The following is a 26,358-nucleotide window of genomic DNA, read 5'->3' as shown; positions in this document are numbered from 1 at the left end:
GCCCCCTACTGTGCCAACCTGCTGTGCTTTAGTCACTCGGCGCTCTGCTCATTGTTGTGAGTGTCGCTCCTCCGCCCTCCGTTGTTGTTGGATGTTGACTGCCTCCAACTGCCCAGTAGCGTCCTTCACGAGCCTCCTCCACAGAGGCCGATCTTGACACCGCTGGTACCAGTCATCGGCAAGTCCACTCAGCTCCACGTCCTCCTGTACCACATCACTCCATCTCTTCTCTAGCCCGTGCCGCGCCCGTTTAGCCCCCTCGATCCGGCCGAACAAAAGCTGTTTTGGCATGCGGTGGCTAGGCATGCGGGCTACATGACCCAGCCATCGCAGCCTTGCCTGCCGGAGGAGCTCACCGATGGGACCTTGCCCAGATCTTTCAAGGATTTGTGAGCTCCTCACACAATCCAGCCTGGTTAAACCAAGAATGGATCGTAGTCAGGCTAGCCTAATGTAGGGAGGGAATGACCGTGGCCGAGAAGACCTGAAGCTTCGTGCGGAGCGACAGACCAGGTAGCTTCCACACACCGTTACACAACCGATGAAAATATATTGCCGCTCGACTGATTCGGAATGAGACCTCTGCTGTTAAACTGGAGCCGGTCAAAAGCACACTGCCCAGGTATGGGAAACTCTCCACTCTCTCCACAACTGCCCCATCACCGATTGGGAGGTGTGGGGGTGGAGTGTCCGATGGTACAAAATACCCAAGCAGGTGCTTAGTTTTGGTGGGGCTGATGGTAAGGCCCCACCTCTAAGTGGCACGCTCCAGTCTCAGCAGCTGCGTCTCCAACTCCTCCTCTGACTGAGCAGCTATTACCAAATCATCGGCATACATAACGTGGTTGAGCAATAGGGAGCCATCCCTTGACCGCACCCGCGCATCGATCAGCCTCCCATTATATCTGTACCAAATGGAGATTCCCACGGTACAGCTATTGAAGGCTTCACGAACTACGTGGTCAAAATAGATGTTAAATAATGTGGGAGCCAGAAGACATCCCTGTCGCACCCCAATGTGTACAGAGAATGGCTATGACTCCCGGCCACGTAGTTTTACCCGGACCCGCTCACCATCATGAAGGTCCTTAATGATCGTTAGCAGAGGGTCAGGGACTCCAAAAGCACGAAGAACATTCCAGAGCCTAAGGCCTACTGATGGTATCATAGGCCTTGACCAGGTCAATAAAGCAGAGATGTAGGTCTTGCTGGAATTCCCTACACCTCTGCTGTAGCATACGGACAGAAAATATGGCATCTGTGCAGGACCGCCCATTCCTGAAACCGCATTGGGGCTCCGCAAGCCTCTCCTCAGCGTGCCTGGCAAGGCGATGCTGAATAATCCTTGCCAGCACCTTTCCCAACACACTGAGGAGTGAGATGCCCCTGTAGTTGTTACAGTCTGTGTGGTCCCCCTTCTTAAAGAGGGGGACCACTAGGGCATCCTTCCAATCCTGCGGAACCTGTCCAGTGGTCCAGACTGTTGTTATGTTGTCATATAGGGCAGTCTGTGCACAAACGCCACCCTCCCTCAGCATTTCGCTTGGGAGATCATCTCTGACCGCTGCCTTTCCTGGTCTCAGACTCCGGATCACCTTCAGTACGTCCTCAACAGATGGCACCTCAGCCAGCCACTCACAGGGGGTGACTTCTTCCAATATTTGAGGCACCGCAGCCTCAGCAGGGCCATCCCCACTTTGTGCCACGATGTTTTCCTGGCTGAGGGATTTTCCCTCCCCCAGGACCTCACAGAAATGCTCAGCAAATCTGCAAACCTGTTCCTGGGGGTCGGAGATTGGATCACCATTTTTTCCCCTAATGATGGTAATAGGTGTGGCGCTGCAGGTTACTTTTTTGATGGAGTAAAATAGAGATTTGTGATCATGGGCCACTGAGGCAGACTCCATCTCCTCAGCAACCCGCGACCACCACCTATCCTTGCAGCACCTCACGGCTCTCCGAACCTCTGAGCGAAGGCTGCGGTAAGCCTCCTCATTCTCTGACGTGGGATTCTGTAGCCGATGAGAGTGGGCCTGTCGCTTCTTCTCAACTATGCTGAACACCTCTTCTGTCATCAGATAACTGAGACCAGGCCACTTTAGGTTGGAATGGGGTCCTGGGTGTACACCCACCACCGGAGTAGAAGAATGGCAGGCGCATCTTACAGATGACTAGTCGATGGTCAGAGGGCAAATCAGCTCCATGGTAGGTCCTATTGTCAAAGATATGGGCTCGCATCCGCTGTTCCGTCACTATGTAGTCCAGCAGATGTTCTTGCTTGGACCCGGCATGCATCCATGATGTTGCGTGGATGTGCCAATGCCAGAATAGTGTGTTGGTAATTACAAGCCCATGGGCTGCACAAAAATCTAGCAGCCTCCTACCGTTGTCATTGAGCTGATCTGGCCCATGCCCTCCAATCACTCCAGACCAGGTGCCAGCATCACGACCAACTCGGGCATTGAAGTCACCCAACAAGATGACTCTATCCCGAGGTGCCACTTTAGCCAGCACCTGTTACAGGAGGTCATAGCAGGCATCTGACTCATCGGCTTTGCCTGCATCCCTCCACGGATGTTCGTCTTCGGTGGGGGCATAAGTAACCATGACCACCACTCCTCGCCTCCGGTTGATAGGAAGGTGAGCCCAAAGTAGCCTGGGGCTCACAGCTTCCCACACCTCACAGCCACGCTCCCACGCCCCCTTCATTCTTTTGTTCAAATGAAGAGCCACACCCTGCTGTTTGTTAGTCTGCTGCCCCGAGTAGAGGACTGTCCACCCCTCATGGTGGAAGGAGCCAGAACCGGTCTACCGGACCTCCTGAATGCCGCATAGATCCAGGCGGTACCGGTCCAGCTCCCGACAGAGGAGTGGCAGCCTCTCCTCCGCGGTGAGCGTTCGAACATTCCACGTGGCCACCCGTAGTGGCTTTTAGTTGTTTCTGGAGGAGCCCCGAGGGTAGAGATTCAATCTCCTGGCTCTGCCAATTGGGGTTTGGCCAGGAGACGTCATAGACGCCTGTCCCCCCGGGGCCTCCGGCACAAGCTTATTAGTTACATATTTTAGTCGTGGTTTAGTAGTAAATTATTGAAGGTGGAGGGGTTACCAGCCCCTCGCACCCGTCCAGAGCCCCCGTTTAGCCCCTGTGGTGGTCACAGACGCCATGAGGGGAGGAGCCAATCAAAATTGGACCTCCCCCCACAGCATTGTCCACGACAGAGTTGCCCGTCTGGCTCTGCGAGGAGGTAGGGGGTTGTTTTTCCCACCACACCACCACCACACACACGAGAGACCCACCACACCACCACACACACAGAGACCCACACACACACACACAGAGACCCACCACACCACCACACACACACAGAGACCCACCACACCACCACACACACACACAGACCCACACACACACAGAGACACACACACACAGACCCACACACACACACACAGAGACCTACCACACACACTACACACCACACACACCACACACACACACACCACACACACCACACACACCACACACACCACACACCACACACACACACACCCACACACTACACATACACAGAGACCCACACACACACTACACACACACATAGACCCACACACACCACACTACACCACACACCACACACACCACACAGAGACCTGCAGGTAGACGATTTCCTGTGCGTGCCTCGAGGGCGCTGGCCCCTGCGACGACGAGAGGCGTCGAGAGGTTCGGCCACCGCCGGAGGCTGATGAGTAGGACGACTCCTCTGGGCACGAGGATGAGCCTGAGGATGAGCCTGAGGATGAGCAGGAGGATGAGCCTGAGGATGAGCAGGACGACTCCTCAGGGCACGAGTCGGAGGAGGACCCCGAGCCGTGCCCACGAGACCGGCGGCCAACAGCGTAGAGGCCCGGAGCATCGGGCACCGTCACCGCGTTGGCTCGGACAGCGGCACGGTACCAGGGGCGGTCCACGAGACGCTGGGCCAGCTCCAGCGCTGGGCGGGGTTAGGGGGGGTTAGGGGGGTTAGGGGTTAGGGCGTGGTTTAGAGGGGGCGTGGTGGTGGTGGTGGGTGGTGTATAGTGTAGTAGTGTATAGTGTAGTAGTGTATAGTGTAGTAGTGTATAGTGTAGTAGTGTATAGTGTAGTGTAGTGTATAGTGTAGTAGTGTATAGTGTAGTAGTGTATAGTGTAGTAGTGTATAGTGTATAATGTAATGTATAGTGTATTAGTGTATAGTGTAGTAGTGTATAGTGTAGTAGTGTATAGTGTAGTGTAGTAGTGTATAGTGTAGTAGTGTATAGTGTAGTAGTGTATAGTGTAGTGTATAGTGTAGTAGTGTATAGTGTAGTGTATAGTGTAGTGTATAATGTAGTAGTGTATAGTGTAGTAGTGTATAGTGTATTAGTGTATAGTGTAGTAGTGTATAGTGTAGTAGTGTAGTAGTGTATAGTGTAGTAGTGTATAGTGTAGTAGTGTATAGTGTAGTAGTGTATAGTGTAGTGTAGTAGTGTATAGTGTAGTAGTGTATTAGTGTATAGTGTAGTAGTGTATAGTGTAGTAGTGTATAGTGTATAGCGTAGTAGTGTATAGTGTATAGTGTAGTAGTGTATAGTGTAGTGTATAGTGTAGTGTATAGTGTAGTGTAGTAGTGTATAGTGTAGTGTAGTAGTGTATAGTGTAGTAGTGTATAGTGTAGTAGTGTATAGTGTAGTGTATAGTGTAGTGTAGTAGTGTATAGTGTAGTGTAGTAGTGTATAGTGTAGTAGTGTATAGTGTAGTAGTGTATAGTGTAGTAATGTATAGTGTAGTAGTGTATAGTGTAGTAGTGTAGTGTATAGTGTAGTAGTGTATAGTGTATAGTGTAGTAGTGTATAGTGTAGTAGTGTAGTGTATAGTGTAGTAGTGTATAGTGTAGTAGTGTATAGTGTAGTAGTGTATAGTGTAGTAGTGTATAGTGTATAATGTAATGTATAGTGTATTAGTGTATAGTGTAGTAGTGTATAGTGTAGTAGTGTATAGTGTAGTGTAGTAGTGTATAGTGTAGTAGTGTATAGTGTAGTAGTGTATAGTGTAGTGTAGTGTATAGTGTAGTAGTGTATAGTGTAGTGTATAATGTAGTAGTGTATAGTGTAGTAGTGTATAGTGTAGTAGTGTATAGTGTAGTAGTGTATAGTGTAGTGTAGTAGTGTATAGTGTAGTAGTGTATTAGTGCATAGTGTAGTAGTGTATAGTGTAGTAGTGTATAGTGTATAGCGTAGTAGTGTATAGTGTATAGTGTAGTAGTGTATAGTGTAGTAGTGTATAGTGTAGTGTAGTGTATAGTGTAGTGTATAGTGTAGTGTAGTAGTGTATAGTGTAGTGTAGTAGTGTATAGTGTAGTAGTGTATAGTGTAGTAGTGTATAGTGTAGTGTATAGTGTAGTGTAGTAGTGTATAGTGTAGTGTAGTAGTGTATAGTGTAGTAGTGTATAGTGTAGTAGTGTATAGTGTAGTAATGTATAGTGTAGTAGTGTATAGTGTAGTAGTGTAGTGTATAGTGTAGTAGTGTATAGTGTAGTAGTGTATAGTGTAGTAGTGTATAGTGTAGTAGTGTATAGTGTAGTAGTGTATAGTGTAGTAGTGTATAGTGTAGTGTATAGTGTAGTAGTGTATAGTGTAGTAGTGTATAGTGTAGTAGTGTATAGTGTAGTAGTGTGTAGTGTAGTAGTGTATAGTGTAGTAGTGTATAGTGTAGTAGTGTATAGTGTAGTAGTGTATAGTGTAGTAGTGTATAGTGTAGTAGTGTATAGTGTAGTAGTGTATAGTGTAGTAGTGTATAGTGTAGTGTAGTAGTGTATAGTGTAGTAGTGTATAGTGTAGTAACCCCTCCACCTTCAATTAATTACCACTAAACCACGAGTTAAACTGAAATATGTAACAACTAAGCTTGTGCCCGAGGCCCCGGGGGGACAGGCGTCTATGACGTCTCCTGGCCAAACCCCAATTGGCGGAGCCAGGAGATTGAATCTCTACCCTCGGGGCTCCTCCAGAAACAACGAAAAGCCACTACGGGTGGCCACGTGGAATGTTCGAACGCTCACTGCGGAGGAGAGGCTGCCACTCCTCTGTCGGGAGCTGGACCGGTACCGCCTGGATCTATGCGGCATTCAGGAGGTCCGGTGGACCGGCTCTTGCTCCTGCCACCATGAGGGGTGGACAGTCCTCTACTCGGGGCAGCAGACTGCCAAACAACAGGGTGTGGCTCTTCTTTTGAAAAAAAGAATGAAGGGGGCGTGGGAGCGTGGCGGTGAGGTGTGGGAAGCTGTAAGCCCCAGGCTACTTTGGGCTCGCCTTCCCATCAACCGGAGGCAAGGAATGGTGGTCGTGGTTACTTATGTCCCCACCGAAGATGAACATCCATGGATGGATGCAGGCAAAGCCGATGAGTCAGATTCCTTCTATGACCTCCTGTCACAGGTGCTGGCTAAAGTGGCCACTCGGGATAGAGTCATCATGTTGGGTGACTTCAATGCCCGAGTTGGTCATGATACTGGCACCTGGTCTGGAGTGATTGGAGAGCATGGGCCAGATCAGCTCAATAACAACGGTAGGAGGCTGCTAGATTTTTGTGCAGCCCATGGGCTTGTAATTACCAACACGCTGTTCCAGCATCGGCGCATCCACACAACATCATGGATGCATGCCGGGTCCAAGCAAGAACATCTGCTGGACTAAATAGTGACGGACCAGCGGATGCGAGCCTATGTCCTTGACACCAGGACCTACCGTGGAGCTGATCTGCCCTTTGACCATCGACTAGTCATCTGTAAGATGCGCCTGCCATTCTTCCACTCCGGTGGTGGGTGTACACCCAGGACCCCATTCCGACCTAAAGTGGCCTGGTCTCAGTTATCTGATGAAAGTTGCAAGCGAGAATTTCATCATCGCTTGCGGCTGGGATTGGCATCGTCCCCGACTCCTCCTGATGTCGAGGGTAAATGGGCGAGGTTTAGGACTGTGACTCATGCAGCTGCAATGGCTGCTTTGGGTACACGGTCCAGACCTCCCCAGAGACCCTGGCTGACAGAGGAGGTGTTCAGGATGGTTGAGAAAAAGCGACAGGCCCACTGTCATCGGCTACAGAATCCCACGTCAGAAAATGAGGAGGCTTACCGCAGCCTTCGCTCGGAGGTTCGGAGAGCTGTGAGGCGCTGGAAGGATGGGTGGTGGTCGTGGGTTGCTGAGGAGATGGAGTCTGCCTCAGTGGCCCGTGATCACAAATCTCTATTAAACTCCATCAAAAAAGTAACCTGCAGCGCCACACCTATTACCATCATTAGGGGAAAAAACGGTGATCCAATCTCCGACCCCCAGGAACAGGTTTGCAGATTTGCTGAGCATTTCTGTGAGGTCCTTGGGGAGGGAAAATCCCTCAGCCAGGAAAACATCGTGGCACAAAGTGAGGATGACCCTGCTGAGGCTGCGGTGCCTCAAATATTGGAAGAAGTCACCCCCTGTGAGTGGCTGGCTGAGGTGCCATCTGCTGAGGAAGTATTGAAGGCGATCCGGAGTCAGAGACCAGGAAAGGCAGCGGGCAGAGATGATCTCCCAAGCGAAATGCTGAGGGAGGGTGGCGTTTGTGCACAGACTGCCCTATATGACATCATAACAACGGTCTGGGCCGCTGGACGGGTTCCGCAGGATTGGAAGGATGCCCTGGTGGTCCCCCTGTTTAAGAAGGGGGACCGAACAGACTGTAACAACTACAGGGGCATCTCAATCCTCAGTGTGCCGGGAAAGGTCCTGGCAAGGATTATTCAGCATCGCCTTGCCAGGCACGCTGAGGAGAGGCTTGCGGAGCCCCAATGCGGTTTCAGGAAAGGGCGGTCCTGCACAGATGCCATATTTTCTGTCCGTCTGCTACAGCAGAGGTGTAGGGAATTCCAACAAGACCTACATCTATGCTTTATTGACCTGGTCAAGGCCTATGATACCATCAGTAGGCCTGGGCTCTGGGTCGTTCTTCGTGCTTTTGGAGTACCTGACCCTCTGCAGACGAACATTAAGGACCTTCATGATGGTGAGCGGGCCCGGGTAAAACTACGTGGCCGGGAGTCAGAGCTATTCCCTGTACACCTTGGGGTGCGACAGGGATGTCCTCTGGCTCCCACATTATTTAACATCTATTTTGACCACGTAGTTCGTGAAGCCTTCAATAGCTGTACCGGGGGAATCTCCATATGGTACAGATATAATGGGAGGCTGATCGATGCCCGGGTGCAGTCAAGGGATGGCTCCCTATTGGTCAACCACGTTATGTATGCTGATGATTTGGTAATAGCTGCTCAGTCAGAGGAGGAGTTGGAGACGCTGCTGCTGAGACTGGAGCGTGCTACTAAGAGGTGGGGCCTTACCATCAGCCCCACCAAAACTAAGCACCTGCCTGGGTATTTTGTACCATCGGACACTCCACCCCCACAACTCCCAATCGGTGATGGGGCAGTTGTGGAGAGAGTGGAGAGTTTCCCATACCTGGGTAGTGTGCTTATGACTGGCTCCAGTTTAACAGCAGAGGTCTCACTCCAAATCAGTCGAGCGGCAATATCTTTTCATCGGTTGCATAACGCTGTGTGGAAGCTACCTGGTTTGTCGCTCCGCACTAAGCTTCAGGTCTTCTCGGCCACGGTCATTCCCTCCCTTCTCTACGTGCGAAACGTGGACCCCCCTAATGGAACATCTTCGCCGTTTAGAAACATTTAGGCTGGCCTGCCTACGATCCATCCTGGGTTGAACCAGACTGGATTGTGTGAGGAGCTCACAAATCCTTGAAAGATCTGGGCAAGGTCCCATCGGTGAGCTCCTTCGGCGGGCAAGGCTGCGATGGCTGGGTCATGTAGCCCGCATGCCCAGCCAACGCATGCCGAAACAGCTTTTGTTCGGCCGGATTGAGGGGGCTAAGCGGGCGCGGCACGGGCTAGAGAAGAGATGGAGTGATGTGGTACAGGAGGACGTGGAGCTGAGTGGACTTGCCGATGACTGGTACCAGCGGTGTCAAGATCGACCTCTGTGGAGGAGGCTCGTGAAGGATGCTACTGGGCAGTTGGAGGTAGTCGCCCTCCAACAACAACGGAGGGCGGTGGAGCGACGCTCACAACAACGAGCGGAGCGCCGGGTGGCTAAAGCACAGCAGATTGGCACAGTAGGGGGCACAGGTGGTTCATCAGCCAGTCATCTCAGTCAGTCGACCCGTGGCACCTGGGTCTGCCCCGTGACCTCCTGCCAGCGGGCGTTCGACACTTCACGTGGCCTCAGGGTGCACATAGCCTGGCACAAGCGTCGTGGTGACGTCACCGCCACTTAGTGGCGAATGGCGGTTGTTGTTGTTGTATAGTGTAGTGTAGTAGTGTAGTAGTGTATAGTGTAGTAGTGTATAGTGTAGTAGTGTATAGTGTAGTAGTGTATAGTGTAGTGTATAGTGTAGTAGTGTATATTGTAGTAGTGTATAGTGTAGTAGTGTATAGTGTAGTAGTGTATAGTGTAGTAGTGTATAGTGTAGTGTAGTAGTGTATAGTGTAGTAGTGTATAGTGTAGTAGTGTATAGTGTAGTAGTGTATAGTGTAGTAGTGTATAGTGTAGTAGTCTATAGTGTAGTGTAGTAGTGTATAGTGTAGTAGTGTAGTGTGTAGTAGTGTGTAGTGTAGTGTAGTAGTGTATAGTGTAGTAGTGTATAGTGTAGTAGTGTATAGTGTAGTGTATAGTGTAGTAGTGTATAGTGTAGTGTATAGTGTAGTAGTGTATAGTGTAGTAGTGTATAGTGTAGTAGTGTATAGTGTAGTGTATAGTGTAGTGTAGTAGTTTATAGTGTAGTAGTGTACAGTGTAGTAGTGTATAGTGTAGTAGTGTATAGTGTAGTAGTGTATAGTGTAGTGTAGTAGTTTATAGTGTAGTAGTTTATAGTGTAGTGTACAGTGTAGTGTACAGTGTAGTGTGGGTCTCCCAGTAGAGTCACCTTCGATGACGTCATTCTCCGTTGTTGGCATGAGGCGCCTCCGGACGGATTCCTTCCAGCTCTGCATCGCTCCATCCATAGCTGTGGGTAGCGGAGACAGAGACACAGACAGACAGAGACACAGACAGACAGAGACACAGAGAGAGACACAGACAGACAGAGACACAGAGACACAGACAGAGAGAGACAGAGAGATAGACAGGCCGTTAGCCTCCCTGCAGGTTCAAATTGGCCGTGGCTACAGACACACACACAGACACAGACAGACACACAGACACACACACAGACACACACACAGACACACATACAGACACACACAGACACACACACACAGACACACACACAGACACACACACACAGACACACAGACACACACACATACACAAACACACACAGACACACAGACAGACACACACACAGACACACACACACAGCCAGACACACACACACAGACACACTACACAGACATTACTTAAATACTTATTTCCCTCCTTAAAATGCAAATCAATTTATAACATTTTTGACATGCGTTTTTCTGGATTTTTGTTGTTATTCTGTCTCTCACTGTTCAAATAAACCTACCATTAAAATTATAGACTTATAATTTCTTTGTCAGTGGGAAAACCGTACAAACAATCAGCAGGGGATCAAATACTTTTTTCCCTCACTGTATCTGGGCGTCAAAGTGGCTAGGAAATGTTGACTACCTCGCCTGGTACACAGGAGGTCGTGGGTTCAATCCCAGACCCTGTGAGATGTTGACTACCTCGCCTGGTATACAGGAGGTCGTGGGTTAGATCCCAGACCCTGTGAGATGTTGACTACCTCGCCTGGTATACAGGAGGTCGTGGGTTAGATCCCAGACCCTGTGAGATGTTGACTACCTCGCCTGGTCTACAGGAGGTCGTGGGTTAGATCACAGACCCTGTGAGATGTTGACTACCTCGCCTGGTACACAGGAGGTCGTGGGTTCAATCCCAGACCCTGTGAGATGTTGACTACCTCGCCTGGTCTACAGGAGGTCGTGGGTTCTATCACAGACCCTGTTAAATGTTGACTACCTCGCCTGGTCTACAGGAGGTCGTGGGTTCGATCCCTGACCCTGTGAGATGTTGACTACCTCGCCTGGTCTACAGGAGGTCGTGGCTTCGATCCCAGACCCTGTGAGATGTTGACTACCTCGCCTGGTACACAGGAGGTCGTGGGTTAGATCACAGACCCTGTGAGATGTTGACTACCTCGCCTGGTATACAGGAGGTCGTGGCTTCGATCCCAGACCCTGTGAGATGTTGACTACCTCGCCTGGTACACATGAGGTCGTGGGTTAGATCACAGACACTGTGAGATGTTGACTACCTCGTCTGGTGTACAGGAGGTCGTGGGTTAGATCACAGACACTGTGAGATGTTGACTACCTCGCCTGGTATACAGGAGGTCGTGGGTTCGATCTCTGACCCTGTGAGATGTTGACTACCTCGCCTGGTATACAGGAGGTCGTGGGTTAGATCACAGACCCTGTGTGATGTTGAATACCTCGCCTGGTATACGGGAGGTCGTGGGTTCGATCCCAGACCCTGTGAGATGTTGACTACCTCGCTCGGTACACAGGAGGTCGTGGGTTCGATCACAGACCCTGTGAGATGTTGACTACCTCGCCTGTTACACAGCAGGTCGTGGGTTCGATCCCAGACCCTGTGAGATGTTGACTACCTCGCTCGGTACACAGGAGGTCGTGGGTTCGATCACAGACCCTGTGAGATGTTGACCACCTCGCCTGGTCTGCAGGAGGTCGTGGGTTAGATCACAGACACTCTGAGATGTTGACTACCTCGCCGGGTCTACAGGAGAACGTGGGTTCGATCCCATGACCCTAACGATGCCTGCTGCTGCTGTATATTTCGAGTCTGCGTGGTAGATTTTTCCCACTAAACCCACCATTATCACCACCACCATCAACACCACCATCAACACCATCACCACAGCGTTCGCCAGCGCTAACCACTGCACCACCGCTCCCGACGCACACACAGACATACACACACTGACACACACACAGACACACACAGACACACAGATACACAAACACAGACACACAGATACAAAGACACACACAGATACACAGACACACACAGACACAGACACACACACACACAGACACACAGACACACAGATACACAGACACACACACAGACACACACACACAGACACACACACACAGACACACACACAGACACACACACACACACAGACACACACAGACACACATAGACACACAGACACACACACACACAGTCACACACACACACAGACACACACAGTGACACACACACACACAGACACACACACACAGACACACACACAGACACACACACAGTCACACACACAGACACACCCACACACACACAGACACAGTCACACAGACACACACACACACACAGACACACACAGACACACACACACAGACACACACAGACACACACACACACACCTACACACACACTGACACACACACACAGACACACACACTGACTCACACAGACACACCCACACACACAGACACACAAACAGACACACACACACACAGACACACACACACACACAGACACACACACACAGACACACACAGACACACACACACAGACACACACCCACACAGACACACACACACAGAGTGCGCTAACCGCTGCACCACCACTCACTCTCTTCCGCCTGCTTAGTGCTGGCTCCATCAAAACTTCTCCGCACGCTGGACTTGAAGGCGCTCAGAGTCTCCTCCACGCCCTCCATCATTGTCTGTAGGTAGAGTAGCAGTGGTATAGTGTAGTGTATAGTGTAGTGTAGTAGTGTATAGTGTAGTGTATAGTGTAGTAGTGTATAGTGTAGTAGTGTATAGTGTATAGACTTGAAGGCGCTCAGAGTCTCCTCCACGCCCTCCATCATTGTCTGTAGGTAGAGTAGCAGTGGAGTAGTTTATAGTGTAGTGTAGTAGTGTATAGTGTAGTAGTGTATAGTGTAGTGTATAGTGTAGTGTAGTAGTGTATAGTGTAGTAGTGTATAGTGGAGTAGTGTATAGTGTAGTAGTGTATAGTGTAGTAGTGTATAGTGTAGTAGTGTATAGTATAGTGTAGTAGTGTATAGTGTAGTAGTGTATAGTGTAGTAGTGTATAGTGTAGTAGTGTATAGTGTAGTAGTGTATAGTGTAGTAGTGTATAGTGTAGTAGTGTATAGTGTAGTAGTGTATAGTGTAGTGTAGTAGTGTATAGTGTAGTAGTGTATAGTGTAGTAGTGTATAGTATAGTAGTGTATAGTGTAGTAGTGTATAGTATAGTAGTGTATAGTGTAGTAGTGTATAGTGTAGTGTAGTAGTGTATAGTGTAGTGTATAGTGTAGTGTATAGTGTAGTAGTGTATAGTGTAGTAGTGTATAGTGTAGTGTATAGTGTAGTAGTGTATAGTGTAGTGTATTGTGTAGTAGTGTATTGTGTAGTAGTGTATAGTGTAGTGTAGTAGTGTAGTGTATAGTGTAGTAGTGTATAGTGTAGTGTATAGTGTAGTGTATAGTGTATAGACTTGAACTCGCTCAGAGTCTCCTCCACGCCCTCCATCATTGTCTGTAGGTAGAGTAGCAGTGGTATAGTCTAGTGTATAGTGTAGTGTAGTAGTGTATAGTGTAGTGTATAGTGTAGTAGTGTATAGTGTAGTGTATAGTGTAGTGTAGTAATGTAGTGTAGGAGTGTATAGTGTAGTGTAGTAGTGTATAGTGTAGTGTATAGTGTAGTGTAGTAGTGTATAGTGTAGTAGTGTATAGTGTAGTAGTATATAGTGTAGTAGTGTATAGTGTATTGTATAGTGTAGTGTATAGTGTAGTAGTGTAGTGTAGTAGTGTATAGTGTAGTATAGTTGTGTATTGTATAGTGTAGTAGTGTATAGTGTAGTAGTGTATAATGTAGTAGTGTATAGTGTAGTGTAGTAGTGTATAGTGTAGTAGTGTATAGTGTAGTGTATAGTGTAGTAGTGTATAGTGTAGTAGTGTATAGTGTAGTGTATAGTGTAGTAGTGTATAGTGTAGCAGTGTATAGACTTGAACTCGCTCAGAGTCTCCTCCACGCCCTCCATCATTGTGCCTGTAGGTAGAGTAGCAGTGGAGTAGTGTATAGTGTAATGTAGTAGTGTATAGTGTAGTAGTGTATAGTGTAGTGTATAGTGTAGTAGTGTATAGTGTAGTAGTGTATAGTGGAGTGTATAGTGTAGTAGTGTATAGTGTAGTAGTGTATAGTGTAGTGTATAGTGTAGTAGTGTATAGTGTAGTAGTGTATAGTGTAGTGTATAGTGTAGTAGTGTATAGTGTAGTAGTGTATAGTGTAGTAGTGTATAGTGTAGTAGTGTATAGTGTAGTGTATAGTGTATAGTGTAGTAGTGTATAGTGTAGTAGTGTATAGTGTAGTAGTGTATAGTGTAGTAGTGTATAGTGTAGTGTATAGTGTAGTGTAGTAGTGTATAGTGTAGTAGTGTATAGTGTAGTAGTGTAGTGTATAGTGTAGTAGTGTATAGTGTAGTAGTGTAGTGTATAGTGTAGTAGTGTATAGTGTAGTGTATAGTGTAGTAGTGTATAGTGTAGCAGTGTATAGACTTGAAGGCGCTCAGAGTCTCCTCCACGCCCTCCATCATTGTCTGTAGTTAGAGTAGCAGTGGAGTAGTTTATAGTGTAGTGTATAGTGTAGTGTATAGTGTAGTAGTGTATAGTGTAGTGTATAGTGTAGTAGTGTATAGTGTAGTGTATAGTGTAGTAGTGTATATTGTAGTAGTGTATAGTGTAGTAGTGTATAGTGTAGTGTATATTGTAGTATAGTAGTGTATAGTGTAGTAGTGTATAGTGTAGTAGTGGATAGTGTAGTAGTGTATAGTGTAGTAGTGTATAGTGTAGTAGTGTATAGTGTAGTAGTGTATAGTGTAGTGTAGTAGTGTATAGTGTAGTAGTGTATAGTGTAGTGTATAGTGTAGTAGTGTATAGTGTAGTAGTGTATAGTGTAGTAGTGTATAGTGTAGTAGTGTATAGTGTAGTAGTGTATAGTGTAGTGTATAGTGTAGTATAGTAGTGTATAGTGTAGTAGTGTATAGTGTAGTAGTGTATAGTGTAGTAGTGTATAGTGTAGTAGTGTATAGTGTAGTACTGTATAGTGTAGTAGTGTATAGTGTAATAGTGTATAGTGTAGTAGTGTATAGTGTAGTAGTGTATAGTGTTGTAGTGTATAGTGTACTAGTGTATAGTGTAGTGTAGTAGTGTATAGTGTAGTAATGTATAGTGTAGTAGTGTATAGTGTAGTAGTGTATAGTGTAGTAGTGTATAGTGTAGTAGTGTATAGTGTATAGTGTAGTAGTGTATAGTGTAGTAGTGTATAGCGTAGTGTAGTAGTGTAGTAGTGTATAGTGTAGTAGTGTATAGTGTAGTAGTGTATAGTGTAGTAGTGTATAGTGTAGTAGTGTATAGTGTAGTAGTGTATAGTGTAGTAGTGTATAGTGTAGTGTAGTAGTGTATAGTGTAGTGTATAGTGTATAGTATAGTGTAGTAGTGTATAGTGTAGTAGTGTATAGTGTAGTGTAGTAGTGTATAGTGTAGTGTATAGTGTAGTGTATAGTGTAGTAATGTATAGTGTAGTAGTATAGTGTAGTAGTGTATAGTGTAGTAGTGTATAGTGTAGTGTAGTAGTGTATAGTGTAGTGTAGTAGTGTATAGTGTAGTAGTGTATAGTGTAGTAGTGTATAGTGTAGTAGTGTATAGTGTAGTAGTGTATAGTGTAGTAGTGTATAGTGTAGTAGTGTATAGTGTAGTAGTGTAGTGTAGTAGTGTAGTAGTGTATAGTGTAGTAGTGTATAGTGTAGTAGTGTATAGTGTAGTAGTGTATAGTGTAGTGTATAGTGTAGTAGTGTATAGTGTAGTGTATAGTGTAGTAGTGTATAGTGTAGTGTAGTAGTGTAGTGTATAGTGTAGTGTATATTGTAGTAGTGTATAGTGTAGTGTATAGTGTAGTAGTGTATAGTGTAGTGTTAAGTGTAGTGTATAGTGTAGTAGTGTATAGTGTAATAGTGTATAGCGTAGTGTAGTAGTGTATAGTGTAGTGTATAGTGTAGTGTATAGTGTAGTAATGTAGTGTAGTAGTGTATATTGTAGTGTATAGTGTAGTGTATAGTGTAGTAGTGTATAGTGTAGTGTATAGTGTAGTGTATAGTGTAGTGTATAGCGTAGTATAGTGTAGTGTAGTAGTGTATAGTGTAGTGTATAGTGTAGTGTATAGTGTAGTGTATAGTGTAGTGTAGTAGTGTATAGTGTAGCAGTGTATAGTGTAGTAGTGTATAGTGTAGTGTATAGTGTAGTGTATAGTGTAGTAGTGTAGTAGTGTATAGTGTAGTAGTGTATAGTGTAGTAGTGTATAGTGTATAGTGTTGTAGTGTATAGTGTAGTAGTGTGTAGTGTAGTAGTGTATAGTGTAGTAGTGTATAGTGTAGTAGTGTATATTGTAGTAGTGTATAGTGTTGTAGTGTATAGTGTAGTAGTGTGTAGTGTAGTAGTGTATAGTGTAGTAGTGTATAGTGTAGTAGTGTATATTGTAGTAGTGTATAGTGTAGCAGTGTATAGACTTGAACGCGCTCAGAGTCTCTTCCACGCCCTCCATCATTGTGCCTGCAGGTAGAGTAGCAGTGGTATAGTGTATAGTGTAGTGTAGTAGTGTATAGTGTAGTGTATAGTGTAGTGTAGTAGTGTATAGTGTAGTGTAGTGTATAGTGTAGTAGTGTATAATGTAGTGTATAGTGTAGTGTAGTAGTGTATAGTGTAGTAGTGTATAGTGTAGCAGTGTATAGTGTAGTAGTGTATAGTGTAGTGTATAGTGTAGTGTATAGTGTAGTGTAGTAGTGTATAGTGTAGTGTATAGTGTAGTAGTGTATAGTGTAGTGTAGTAGTGTATAGTGTAGTAGTGTATAGTGTAATAGTGTATAGTGTATAGTGTAGTGTATAGTGTACTGTATAGTGTAGTAGTGTATAGTGTAGTAGTGTATAGTGTAGTAGTGTATAGTGTAGTATTGTATAGTGTAGTAGTGTATAGTGTAGTGTATAGTGTAGTGTATAGTGTAGTAGTGTATATTGTAGTAGTGTATAGTGTAGTAGTGTATAGTGTAGTAGTGTATCGTGTAGTAGTGTGTAGTGTGTAGTGTAGTGTATAGTGTAGTGTATAGTATAGTGTAGTGTATAGTGTAGTGTAGTGTGTAGTGTAGTGTATAGTGTAGTAGTGTATAGTGTAGTGTATAGTATAGTAGTGTATAGTGTAGTAGTGTAGTAGTGTATAGTGTAGTAGTGTATAGTGTAGTAGTGTATAGTGTATAGTGTTGTAGTGTATAGTGTAGTAGTGTGTAGTGTAGTAGTGTATAGTGTAGTAGTGTATAGTGTAGTAATGTATATTGTAGTAGTGTATAGTGTCGTAGTGTATAGTGTATAGTGTAGTAGTGTATAGTGTAGTAGTGTGTAGTGTAGTAGTGTATAGTGTAGTAGTGTATAGTGTAATGTAGTGTATAGTGTAGTAGTGTATAGTGTAGTGTAGTGTATAGTGTAGTAGTGTATAGTGTAGTAGTGTATAGTGTAGTAGTGTGTAGTGTAGTAGTATATAGTGTAGTAGTGTATAGTGTAGTGTAGTGTATAGTGTAATAGTGTCTAGTGTAGTAGTGTATAGTGTAGTAGTGTATAGTGTGTAGTGTAGTAGTGTATAGTGTAGTAGTGTATAGTGTAGTGTAGTGTATAGTGTAGTAGTGTCTAGTGTAGTAGTGTATAGTGTAGTAGTGTATAGTGTAGTAGTGTATAGTGTAGTATAGTGTGTAGTGTAGTGTATAGTGTAGTGTATAGTATAGTGTAGTGTATAATGTAGTGTGTAGTGTAGTGTATAGTGTAGTAGTGTATAGTGTAGTAGTGTATAGTGTAGTAGTGTATAGTGTAGTAGTGTATAGTGTAATAGTGTATAGTGTAGTAGTGTATAGTGTAGTGTAGTAGTGTATAGTGTAGTAGTGTATAGTGTAGTAGTGTATAGTGTAGTAGTGTATAGTGTGGTAGTGTATAGTGTAGTAGTGTGTAGTGTAGTAGTGTATAGTGTAGTAGTGTATAGTGTAGTGTAGTGTATAGTGTAGTAGTGTAGAGTGTAGGGTAGTGTATAGTGTAGTAGTGTAGTAGTGTATAGTGTAGTAGTGTGTAGTGTAGTAGTGTATAGTGTAGTAGTGTATAGTGTAGTGTAGTGTATAGTGTAGTAGTGTATAGTGTAGTGTAGTGTGTAGTAGTGTATAGTGTAGTGTATAGTGTAGTGTATAGTGTAGTGTAGTAGTTTGTAGTGTAGTGTATAGTGTAGTAGTGTATAGTGTAGTAGTGTATAGTGTAGTAGTGTATAGTGTAGTAGTGTATAGTGTAGTAGTGTATAGTGTAGTAGTGTAGTGTACAATGTAGTGTATAGTATAGTGTATAGTGTAGTAGTGTATAGTGTAGTGTAGTGTATAGTGTAGTAGTGTATAGTGTAGTGTAGTAGTGTAGTAGTGTATAGGGTAATAGTGTATAGTGTAGTGTATAGTGTAGTGTATAGTGTAGTGTAGTGTATAGTGTAGTGTATAGTGTAGTAGTGTATAGTGTAGTAGTGTAGTAGTGTATTGTGTAGTAGTGTATAGTGTAGTGTAGTGTATAGTGTAGTGTAGTGTATAGTGTAGTGTAGTGTATAGTGTAGTGTATAGTGTAGTGTAGTGTATAGTGTAGTGTATAGTGTAGTAGTGTATAGTGTATAGTGTAGTGTAGTGTATAGTGTAGTAGTGTATAGTGTAGTAGTGTATAGTGTAGTGTGTAGTGTATAGTGTAGTGTATAGTGTAGTAGTGTATAGTGTAGTAGTGTATAGTGTCTTAGTGTATAGTGTAGTAGTGTATAGTGTAGTAGTGTATAGTGCAGTGTATAGTGTAGTAGTGTATAGTGTAGTGTATAGTGTAGTGTATAGTGTAGTGTATAGTGTAGTAGTGTATAGTGTAGTAGTGTATAGTGTAGTGTATAGTGTAGTGTATAGTGTAGTGTGTAGTGTATAGTGTATAGTGTAGTGTATAGTGTAGAAGTGTATAGTGTAGTAGTGTATAGTGTAGTAGTGTATAGTGTAGTAGTGTAGTGTAGTAGTGTATAGTGTAGTGTATAGTGTAGTGTATAGTGTAGTAGTGTATAGTGTAGTAGTGTATAGTGTAGTGTATAGTGTAGTAGTGTATAGTGTAGTAGTGTAGTCTAGTACTGTATAGTGTAGTGTATAGTGTAGTGTATAGTGTAGTGTATAGTGTAGTAGTGTATAGTGTAGTAGTGTATAGTGTAGTGTATAGTGTAGTGTATAGTGTAGTGTATAGTGTAGTAGTGTATAGTGTAGTGTGTAGTGTAGTAGTGTATAGTGTAGTAGTGTATAGTGTAGTGTATAATGTAGTAGTGTATAGTGTAGTGTATAGTGTAGTAGTGTATAGTGTAGTAGTGTATAGTGTAGTGTATAGTGTAGTGTATAGTGTAGTGTATAGTGTAGTGTATAGTGTAGTAGTGTATAGTGTAGTAGTGTATAGTGTAGTAGTGTATAGTGTAGTAGTGTATAGTGTAGTGTACAGTGTAGTAGTGTATAGTGTAGTGTATAGTGTATAGTGTAGTGTATAGTGTAGTGTATAGTGTAGTAGTGTATAGTGTAGTAGTGTATAGTGTAGTAGTGTATAGTGTAGTAGTGTGTAGTGTAGTAGTGTATAGTGTAGTAGTGTATAGTGTAGTAGTGTATAGTGTAGTAGTGTATAGTGTAGTAGTGTATAGTGTAGTAGTGTATAGTGTAGTGTATAGTGTAGTGTATAGTGTAGTAGTGTATAGTGTAGTAGTGTATAGTGTAGTAGTGTGTAGTGTAGTAGTGTATAGTGTAGTAGTGTATAGTGTAGTGTATAGTGTAGTGTAGTGTATAGTGTAGTAGTGTATAGTGTAGTAGTGTATAGTGTAGTAGTGTATAGTGTAGTAGTGTATAGTGTAGTGTAGTGTATAGTGTAGTAGTGTAGTAGTGTATAGTAGTAGTGTATAGTGTAGTAGTGTATAGTGTAGTAGTGTATAGTGTAGTGTATAGTGTAGTGTATATGTAGTGTATAGTGTAGTGTATCGTGTAGTTTATAGTGTAGTGTATAGTGTAGTAGTGTATAGTGTAGTAGTGTATAGTGTATAGTGCAGTGTATAGTGTAGTGTATAGTGTAGTAGTGTATAGTGTAGTAGTGTATAGTGTAGTAGTGTGTAGTGTAGTAGTGTATAGTGTAGTGTATAGTGTAGTAGTGTATAGTGTAGTGTATAGTGTAGTAGTGTATAGTGTAGTAGTGTATAGTATAGTAGTGTATAGTGTAGTGTATAGTGTAGTAGTGTATAGTGTAGTGTATAGTGTAGTAGTGTATAGTGTAGTAGTGTATAGTGTAGTGTGTAGTGTATAGTGTAGTGTATAGTGTAGTAGTGTATAGTGTAGTAGTGTATAGTGTCTTAGTGTATAGTGTAGTAGTGTATAGTGTAGTAGTGTATAGTGTAGTAGTGTATAGTGTAGTGTGTAGTGTATAGTGTAGTGTATAGTGTAGTAGTGTATAGTGTAGTAGTGTATAGTGTCTTAGTGTATAGTGTAGTAGTGTATAGTGTAGTAGTGTAGTGCAGTGTATAGTGTAGTAGTGTATAGTGTAGTGTATAGTGTAGTGTATAGTGTAGTGTATAGTGTAGTAGTGTATAGTGTAGTAGTGTATAGTGTAGTGTATAGTGTAGTGTATAGTGTAGTGTGTAGTGTATAGTGTATAGTGTAGTGTATAGTGTAGAAGTGTATAGTGTAGTAGTGTATAGTGTAGTAGTGTATAGTGTAGTAGTGTAGTGTAGTAGTGTATAGTGTAGTGTATAGTGTAGTAGTGTATAGTGTAGTAGTGTATAGTGTAGTGTATAGTGTAGTAGTGTATAGTGTAGTAGTGTAGTCTAGTACTGTATAGTGTAGTGTATAGTGTAGTGTATAGTGTAGTAGTGTATAGTGTAGTAGTGTAGTGTATAGTGTAGTGTATAGTGTAGTGTATAGTGTAGTAGTGTATAGTGTAGTGTGTAGTGTAGTAGTGTATAGTGTAGTAGTGTATAGTGTAGTGTATAATGTAGTAGTGTATAGTGTAGTGTATAGTGTAGTAGTGTATAGTGTAGTAGTGTATAGTGTAGTGTATAGTGTAGTGTATAGTGTAGTGTATAGTGTAGTGTATAGTGTAGTAGTGTATAGTGTAGTAGTGTATAGTGTAGTAGTGTATAGTGTAGTAGTGTATAGTGTAGTGTATAGTGTAGTAGTGTATAGTGTAGTGTATAGTGTATAGTGTAGTGTATAGTGTAGTGTATAGTGTAGTAGTGTATAGTGTAGTAGTGTATAGTGTAGTAGTGTATAGTGTAGTAGTGTGTAGTGTAGTAGTGTATAGTGTAGTAGTGTATAGTGTAGTAGTGTATAGTGTAGTAGTGTATAGTGTAGTAGTGTATAGTGTAGTAGTGTATAGTGTTAGATTGCAGTGTATAGTGTAGTGTATAGTGTAGTAGTGTATAGTGTAGTAGTGTATAGTGTAGTAGTGTATAGTGTAGTAGTGTATAGGTAGTAGTGTATAGTGTAGTGTATAGTGGTAGTGTATGTGTATAGTGTATAGTGTAGTAGTGTATAGTGTAGTAGTGTATAGTGTATAGTGTTAGTGTAGTGTAGTGTATAGTGTAGTAGTAGTGTATAGTGTAGTGTAGTGTATAGTGTAGTAGTGTATAGTGTAGTAGTGTATAGTGTAGTGTATGTAGTGTGTATAGTGTAGTGTATAGTGTAGTGTAGTGTAGTTTATAGTGTAGTGTAAGTGTAGTAGTGTATGTGTAGTAGTGTATAGTGTAGTGTATAGTGTAGTGTATGTGTAGTAGTGTATAGTGTAGTGTATAGTGTAGTAGTGTGTAGTGTAGTAGGTATAGTGTAGTGTATAGTGTAGTTGTATAGTGTAGTGTATAGTGTAGTAGTGTATAGTGTAGTAGTGTATAGTGTAGTAGTGTATAGTGTAGTGTATAGTGTAGTGTATAGTGTGTATAGTGTAGTAGTGTAGTAGTAGTAGTAGTGTATAGTGTAGTGTAGTGTATAGTGTAGTGTATAGTGTAGTAGTGTATAGTGTAGTAGTGTATAGTGTATAGTGTATAGTGTAGTAGTGTATAGTGTAGTGTATAGTGTAGTAGTGTATAGTGTAGTATGTAGTGTATAGTGTAGTGTATAGTGTAGTGTATAGTGTAGTATGTATAGTGTATAGTGTATAGTGTAGTAGTGTATAGTGTAGTAGTGTATGTATAGTGGTAGTAGTGTATGTGTAGTGTATAGTGTAGTGTATAGTGTAGTAGTGTAGTAGTGTATAGTGTAGTAGTGTAGTAGTGTATAGTGTAGTGTATAGTGTAGTGTAGTGTATAGTGTATAGTGTAGTGTATAGTGTAGTAGTGTATAGTGTAGTAGTGTATAGTGTAGTGTATAGTGTATAGTGTAGTAGTGTATAGTGTAGTGTATAGTGTAGTGTATAGTGTAGTGTTGTGTATAGTGTATAGTGTATAGTGTAGTAGTGTATAGTGTAGTAGTGTATAGTGTATAGTGTAGTGTATGTTAGTGTATAGTGTAGTGTATAGTGTAGTAGTGTATAGTGTAGTAGTGTATAGTGTAGTGTATAGGTAGTGTATAGTGTAGTGTATAGTGTAGTAGTGTATAGTGTAGTGTATGTGTAGTAGTGTATAGTGTAGTAGTGTAGTAGTGTTAATGTAGTAGTGTATAGTGTAGGTATAGTGTAGTAGTGTATAGTGTAGTGTGTATAGTGTAGTGTATAGTGTAGTGTATAGTGTAGTGTATAGTGTAGTGTATAGTGTAGTAGTGTATAGTGTAGTAGTGGATAGTGTAGTGTATAGTGTAGTAGTGTATAGTGTGATAGGTATAGTAGTAGTGTATAGTGTAGTGTATAGTGTATAGTGTGTATAGTGTTGTGTATAGTGTAGTAGTGTATAGTGTAGTGTATAGTGTAGTAGTGTATAGTGTAGTAGTGTGTAGTGTAGTAGTTAGTGTAGTATGTAGTGTATAGTGTAGTAGTGTATAGTGTAGTGTATAGTGTAGTGTATAGTGTAGTGTATAGGTAGTAGTGTATAGTGTAGTAGTGTATAGTGTAGTAGTGTGTAGTGTAGTAGTGTATAGTGTAGTAGTGTATAGTGTAGTAGTGTATAGTGTAGTAGTGTATAGTGTAGTAGTGTATAGTGTAGTAGTGTATAGTGTAGTAGTGTATAGTGTAGTAGTGTATAGTGTAGTGTAGTATAGTGTAGTAGTGTATAGTGTAGTAGTGTATAGTGTAGTAGTGTATAGTGTAGTAGTGTATAGTGTAGTTAGTGTATAGTGTAGTAGGTGTAGTGGATAGTGTAGTAGTTGTATAGTGTAGTAGTGTATAGTGAGTTAGTGTGTATAGTGTAGTAGTGTATAGTGTAGTAGTGTATAGTGTAGTAGTGTATAGTGTAGTAGTGTATAGTGTAGTGTATAGTGTAGTGTATAGTGTAGTGTATAGTGTAGTGTATAGTGTAGTGTATCGTGTAGTTTATAGTGTAGTGTATAGTGTAGTAGTGTATAGTGTAGTAGTGTATAGTGTATAGTGCAGTGTATAGTGTAGTGTATAGTGTAGTAGTGTATAGTGTAGTGTAGTAGTGTATAGTGTATAGTGTAGTAGTGTATAGTGTAGTAGTGTGTAGTGTAGTAGTGTATAGTGTAGTGTATAGTGTAGTAGTGTATAGTGTAGTGTATAGTGTAGTAGTGTATAGTGTAGTAGTGTATAGTATAGTAGTGTATAGTGTAGTGTATAGTGTAGTAGTGTATAGTGTAGTAGTGTATAGTGTAGTAGTGTATAGTGTAGTAGTGTATAGTGTAGTAGTGTGTAGTGTAGTAGTGTATAGTATAGTAGTGTATAGTGTAGTGTATAGTGTAGTAGTGTATAGTGTAGTGTAGACTATTTGTGTACGCCTGTGTGTGCCCACGTACCTGTGTGTTCTGTCTTTCTGTCACGTCGAGAACCACACAGGCTGAGAGACACAGGTAGAGAGACACAGGTAGAGAGACACAGGTAGAGAGACACAGGTAGAGAGACACAGGTAGAGAGACACACAGGTAGAGACACACCTGGTAGAGAGACACAGGTAGAGAGACACAGGTAGAGACACTCCTGGTAGAGAGACACAGGTAGAGAGACACAGGTAGAGAGACACACAGGTAGAGAGACACACACAGGTAGAGAGACACACACAGGTAAAGAGACACAGGTAGAGAGACACAGGTAGAGAGACACAGGTAGAGAGACACAGGTAGAGAGACACAGGTAGACACACACCTTGTAGACACACACAGATAGAGAGACACAGGTAGAGAGACACAGGTAGACACACACCTTGTAGACACACAGGTAGAGAGACACAGGTAGAGAGACACACACAGGTAGATAGACACGCACAGGTAGATAGACACACAGGTAGAGAGACACACAGGTAGAGAGAGACAGGTAGAGAGACACAGGTAGACACACACCTTGTAGACACACACAGGTAGATAGACACAGGTAGATAGACACACAGGTAGACACACACAGGTAGAGAGAGACAGGTAGAGAGACACAGGTAGACACACACCTTTTAGACACACACAGGTAGATAGACACAGGTAGATAGACACACCTGGTAGATAGACACAGCTATCTATGTAGAGAGACACAGGTAGATAGACACAGGTAGATAGACACAGGTAGAGAGACACAGCTATCTATGTAGATAGACACAGGTAGAGAGACACAGCTATCTATGTAGAGAGGGAGATCGCGACTCAGGCATCTGCTGTTTGCGCGCTCGCGTTAAGTACAGCAGGCTAAGGTGTGAGTGGGTGTGAGTGTGAGTGGGTGTGAGTGGGTGTGAGTGTGTGTGAGTGGGTGTGAGTGTGTCTGAGTGTGTCTGGGTGTGTCGCCGCGTGTTTTGCTCAGGGTAGGGTTGGATTTGGAGGGAACGGTGAGCGGTGGAGCATCGGTTAGCAGCGCTGCGATTCGCTACTTTGTGTGTCAGTGTGTGTGTCAATGTGTGTGTGTCAATGTGTGTGTGTGTCAGTGTGTGTGTGTCAATGTGTGTGTGTGTCAGTGTGTGTGTCAATGTGTGTGTGTGTCAGTGTGTGTGTGTCTGTGTGTGTGTGTCAATGTGTGTGTGTGTGTCAGTGTGTGTGTGTCAGTGTGTGTGTGTCAGTGTGAGTGTGTGTCAGTGTGTGTGTGTCAATGTGTGTGTCTGTGTGTCTGTGTGTCAGTATGAGTGTCAATGTGTGTGTGTCAATGTGTGTGTCAATGTGTATGTGTGTCAGTGTGTGTGTCAGTGTGTGTGTGTCAGTGTGTGTGAGTGTGTGTGTGTCAATGTGTGTGTGTGTGTCAGTGTGTGTGTGTCAGTGTGTGTGTCAATGTGTGTGTGTGTGTCAGTGTGTGTGTGTGTCAGTGTGAGTGTCAATGTGTGTGTCAATGTGTGTGTGTGTGTCAATGTGTGTGTGTCAGTGTGTGTGTCAATGTGTGTAAGTGTGTGTGTAAGTGTGTGTAAGTGTGAGTGTGTGAGAGTGTGTAAGTGTGAGTGTGTGAGAGTGTGTGTGAGTGTGAGTGTGTAAGTGTGTGTAAGTGTGAGTGTGTAAGTGTGAGTGTGTGTAAGTGTGAGTGTGTGTAAGTGTGAGTGTGTGAGAGTGTGTAAGTGTGTGAGTGTGTGTAAGTGTGTGTAAGTATGAGTGTGTAAGTGTGTGTAAGTGTGTGTAAGTGTGAGTGTGTGTGTGTGTAAGTGTGTGTAAGTGTGTGTAAGTGTGAGTGTGAGTGTGTAAGTGTAAGTGTGTAAGTGTGTGAGTGTGTGTAAGTGTGTGTAAGTGTAAGTGTGTAAGTGTGTGTGTGTAAGTGTGTGTAAGTGTGAGTGTGTGTGTGTGTAAGTGTGTGTAAGTGTGTGTAAGTGTGAGTGTGTAAGTGTGTGTAAGTGTGAGTGTGTGTGTGTGTAAGTGTGTGTAAGTGTGTGTGTGTGAGAGTGTGTAAGTGTGTGAGTGTGTGTAACTGTGAGAGTGTGTGTAAGTGTGTGTAAGTGTGAGTGTGTGTAAGTGTGTGTAAGTGTGAGTGTGTGAGAGTGTGTAAGTGTGTGAGTGTGTGTAACTGTGAGAGTGTGTGTAAGTGTGTGTAAGTGTGTGAGTGTGTAAGTGTGTGTAAGTGTGAGTGTGTGAGAGTGTGTAAGTGTGTGAGTGTGTGTAACTGTGAGAGTGTGTGTAAGTGTGTGTAAGTGTGAGTGTGTGTAAGTG

The 26,358-nt window shown here is 43.3% G+C and overlaps 1 protein-coding gene across 4 annotated transcripts in view; it reads right to left on the bottom strand.

Annotated features, from left to right (window-relative positions):
* LOC142905275 (uncharacterized) overlaps positions 1-25,261 on the bottom strand; it is a 28,665-nt gene extending 3,404 nt beyond the window's left edge. Inside the window, exons 1-5 of one of the 4 annotated variants that reach the window (XM_076057468.1) lie at positions 24,371-24,749; positions 24,055-24,192; positions 12,682-12,775; positions 9,983-10,063; positions 3,649-3,989 (exon numbers count right to left, since the gene is read on the bottom strand). In XM_076057468.1, the coding sequence (XP_075913583.1) occupies positions 3,649-3,989; positions 9,983-10,063; positions 12,682-12,772 (513 nt within the window). In that variant the 5' untranslated portion in view covers positions 12,773-12,775; positions 24,055-24,192; positions 24,371-24,749. The other 3 variants (XM_076057467.1, XM_076057466.1, XM_076057465.1) reach the window with 3 other exon arrangements.
* Between the last annotated feature and the right edge of the window lie 1,097 nt (positions 25,262-26,358).

The sequence above is a fragment of the Petromyzon marinus genome, chromosome 82 (assembly GCF_048934315.1).
Source record: "Petromyzon marinus isolate PM22_M1 ecotype Great Lakes invasive population chromosome 82, UKy_Petmar_22M1.pri1.0, whole genome shotgun sequence".
Lineage (NCBI taxonomy): Eukaryota > Metazoa > Chordata > Hyperoartia > Petromyzontiformes > Petromyzontidae > Petromyzon > Petromyzon marinus.
This window is presented reverse-complemented; position numbering and strand designations above follow the sequence as displayed.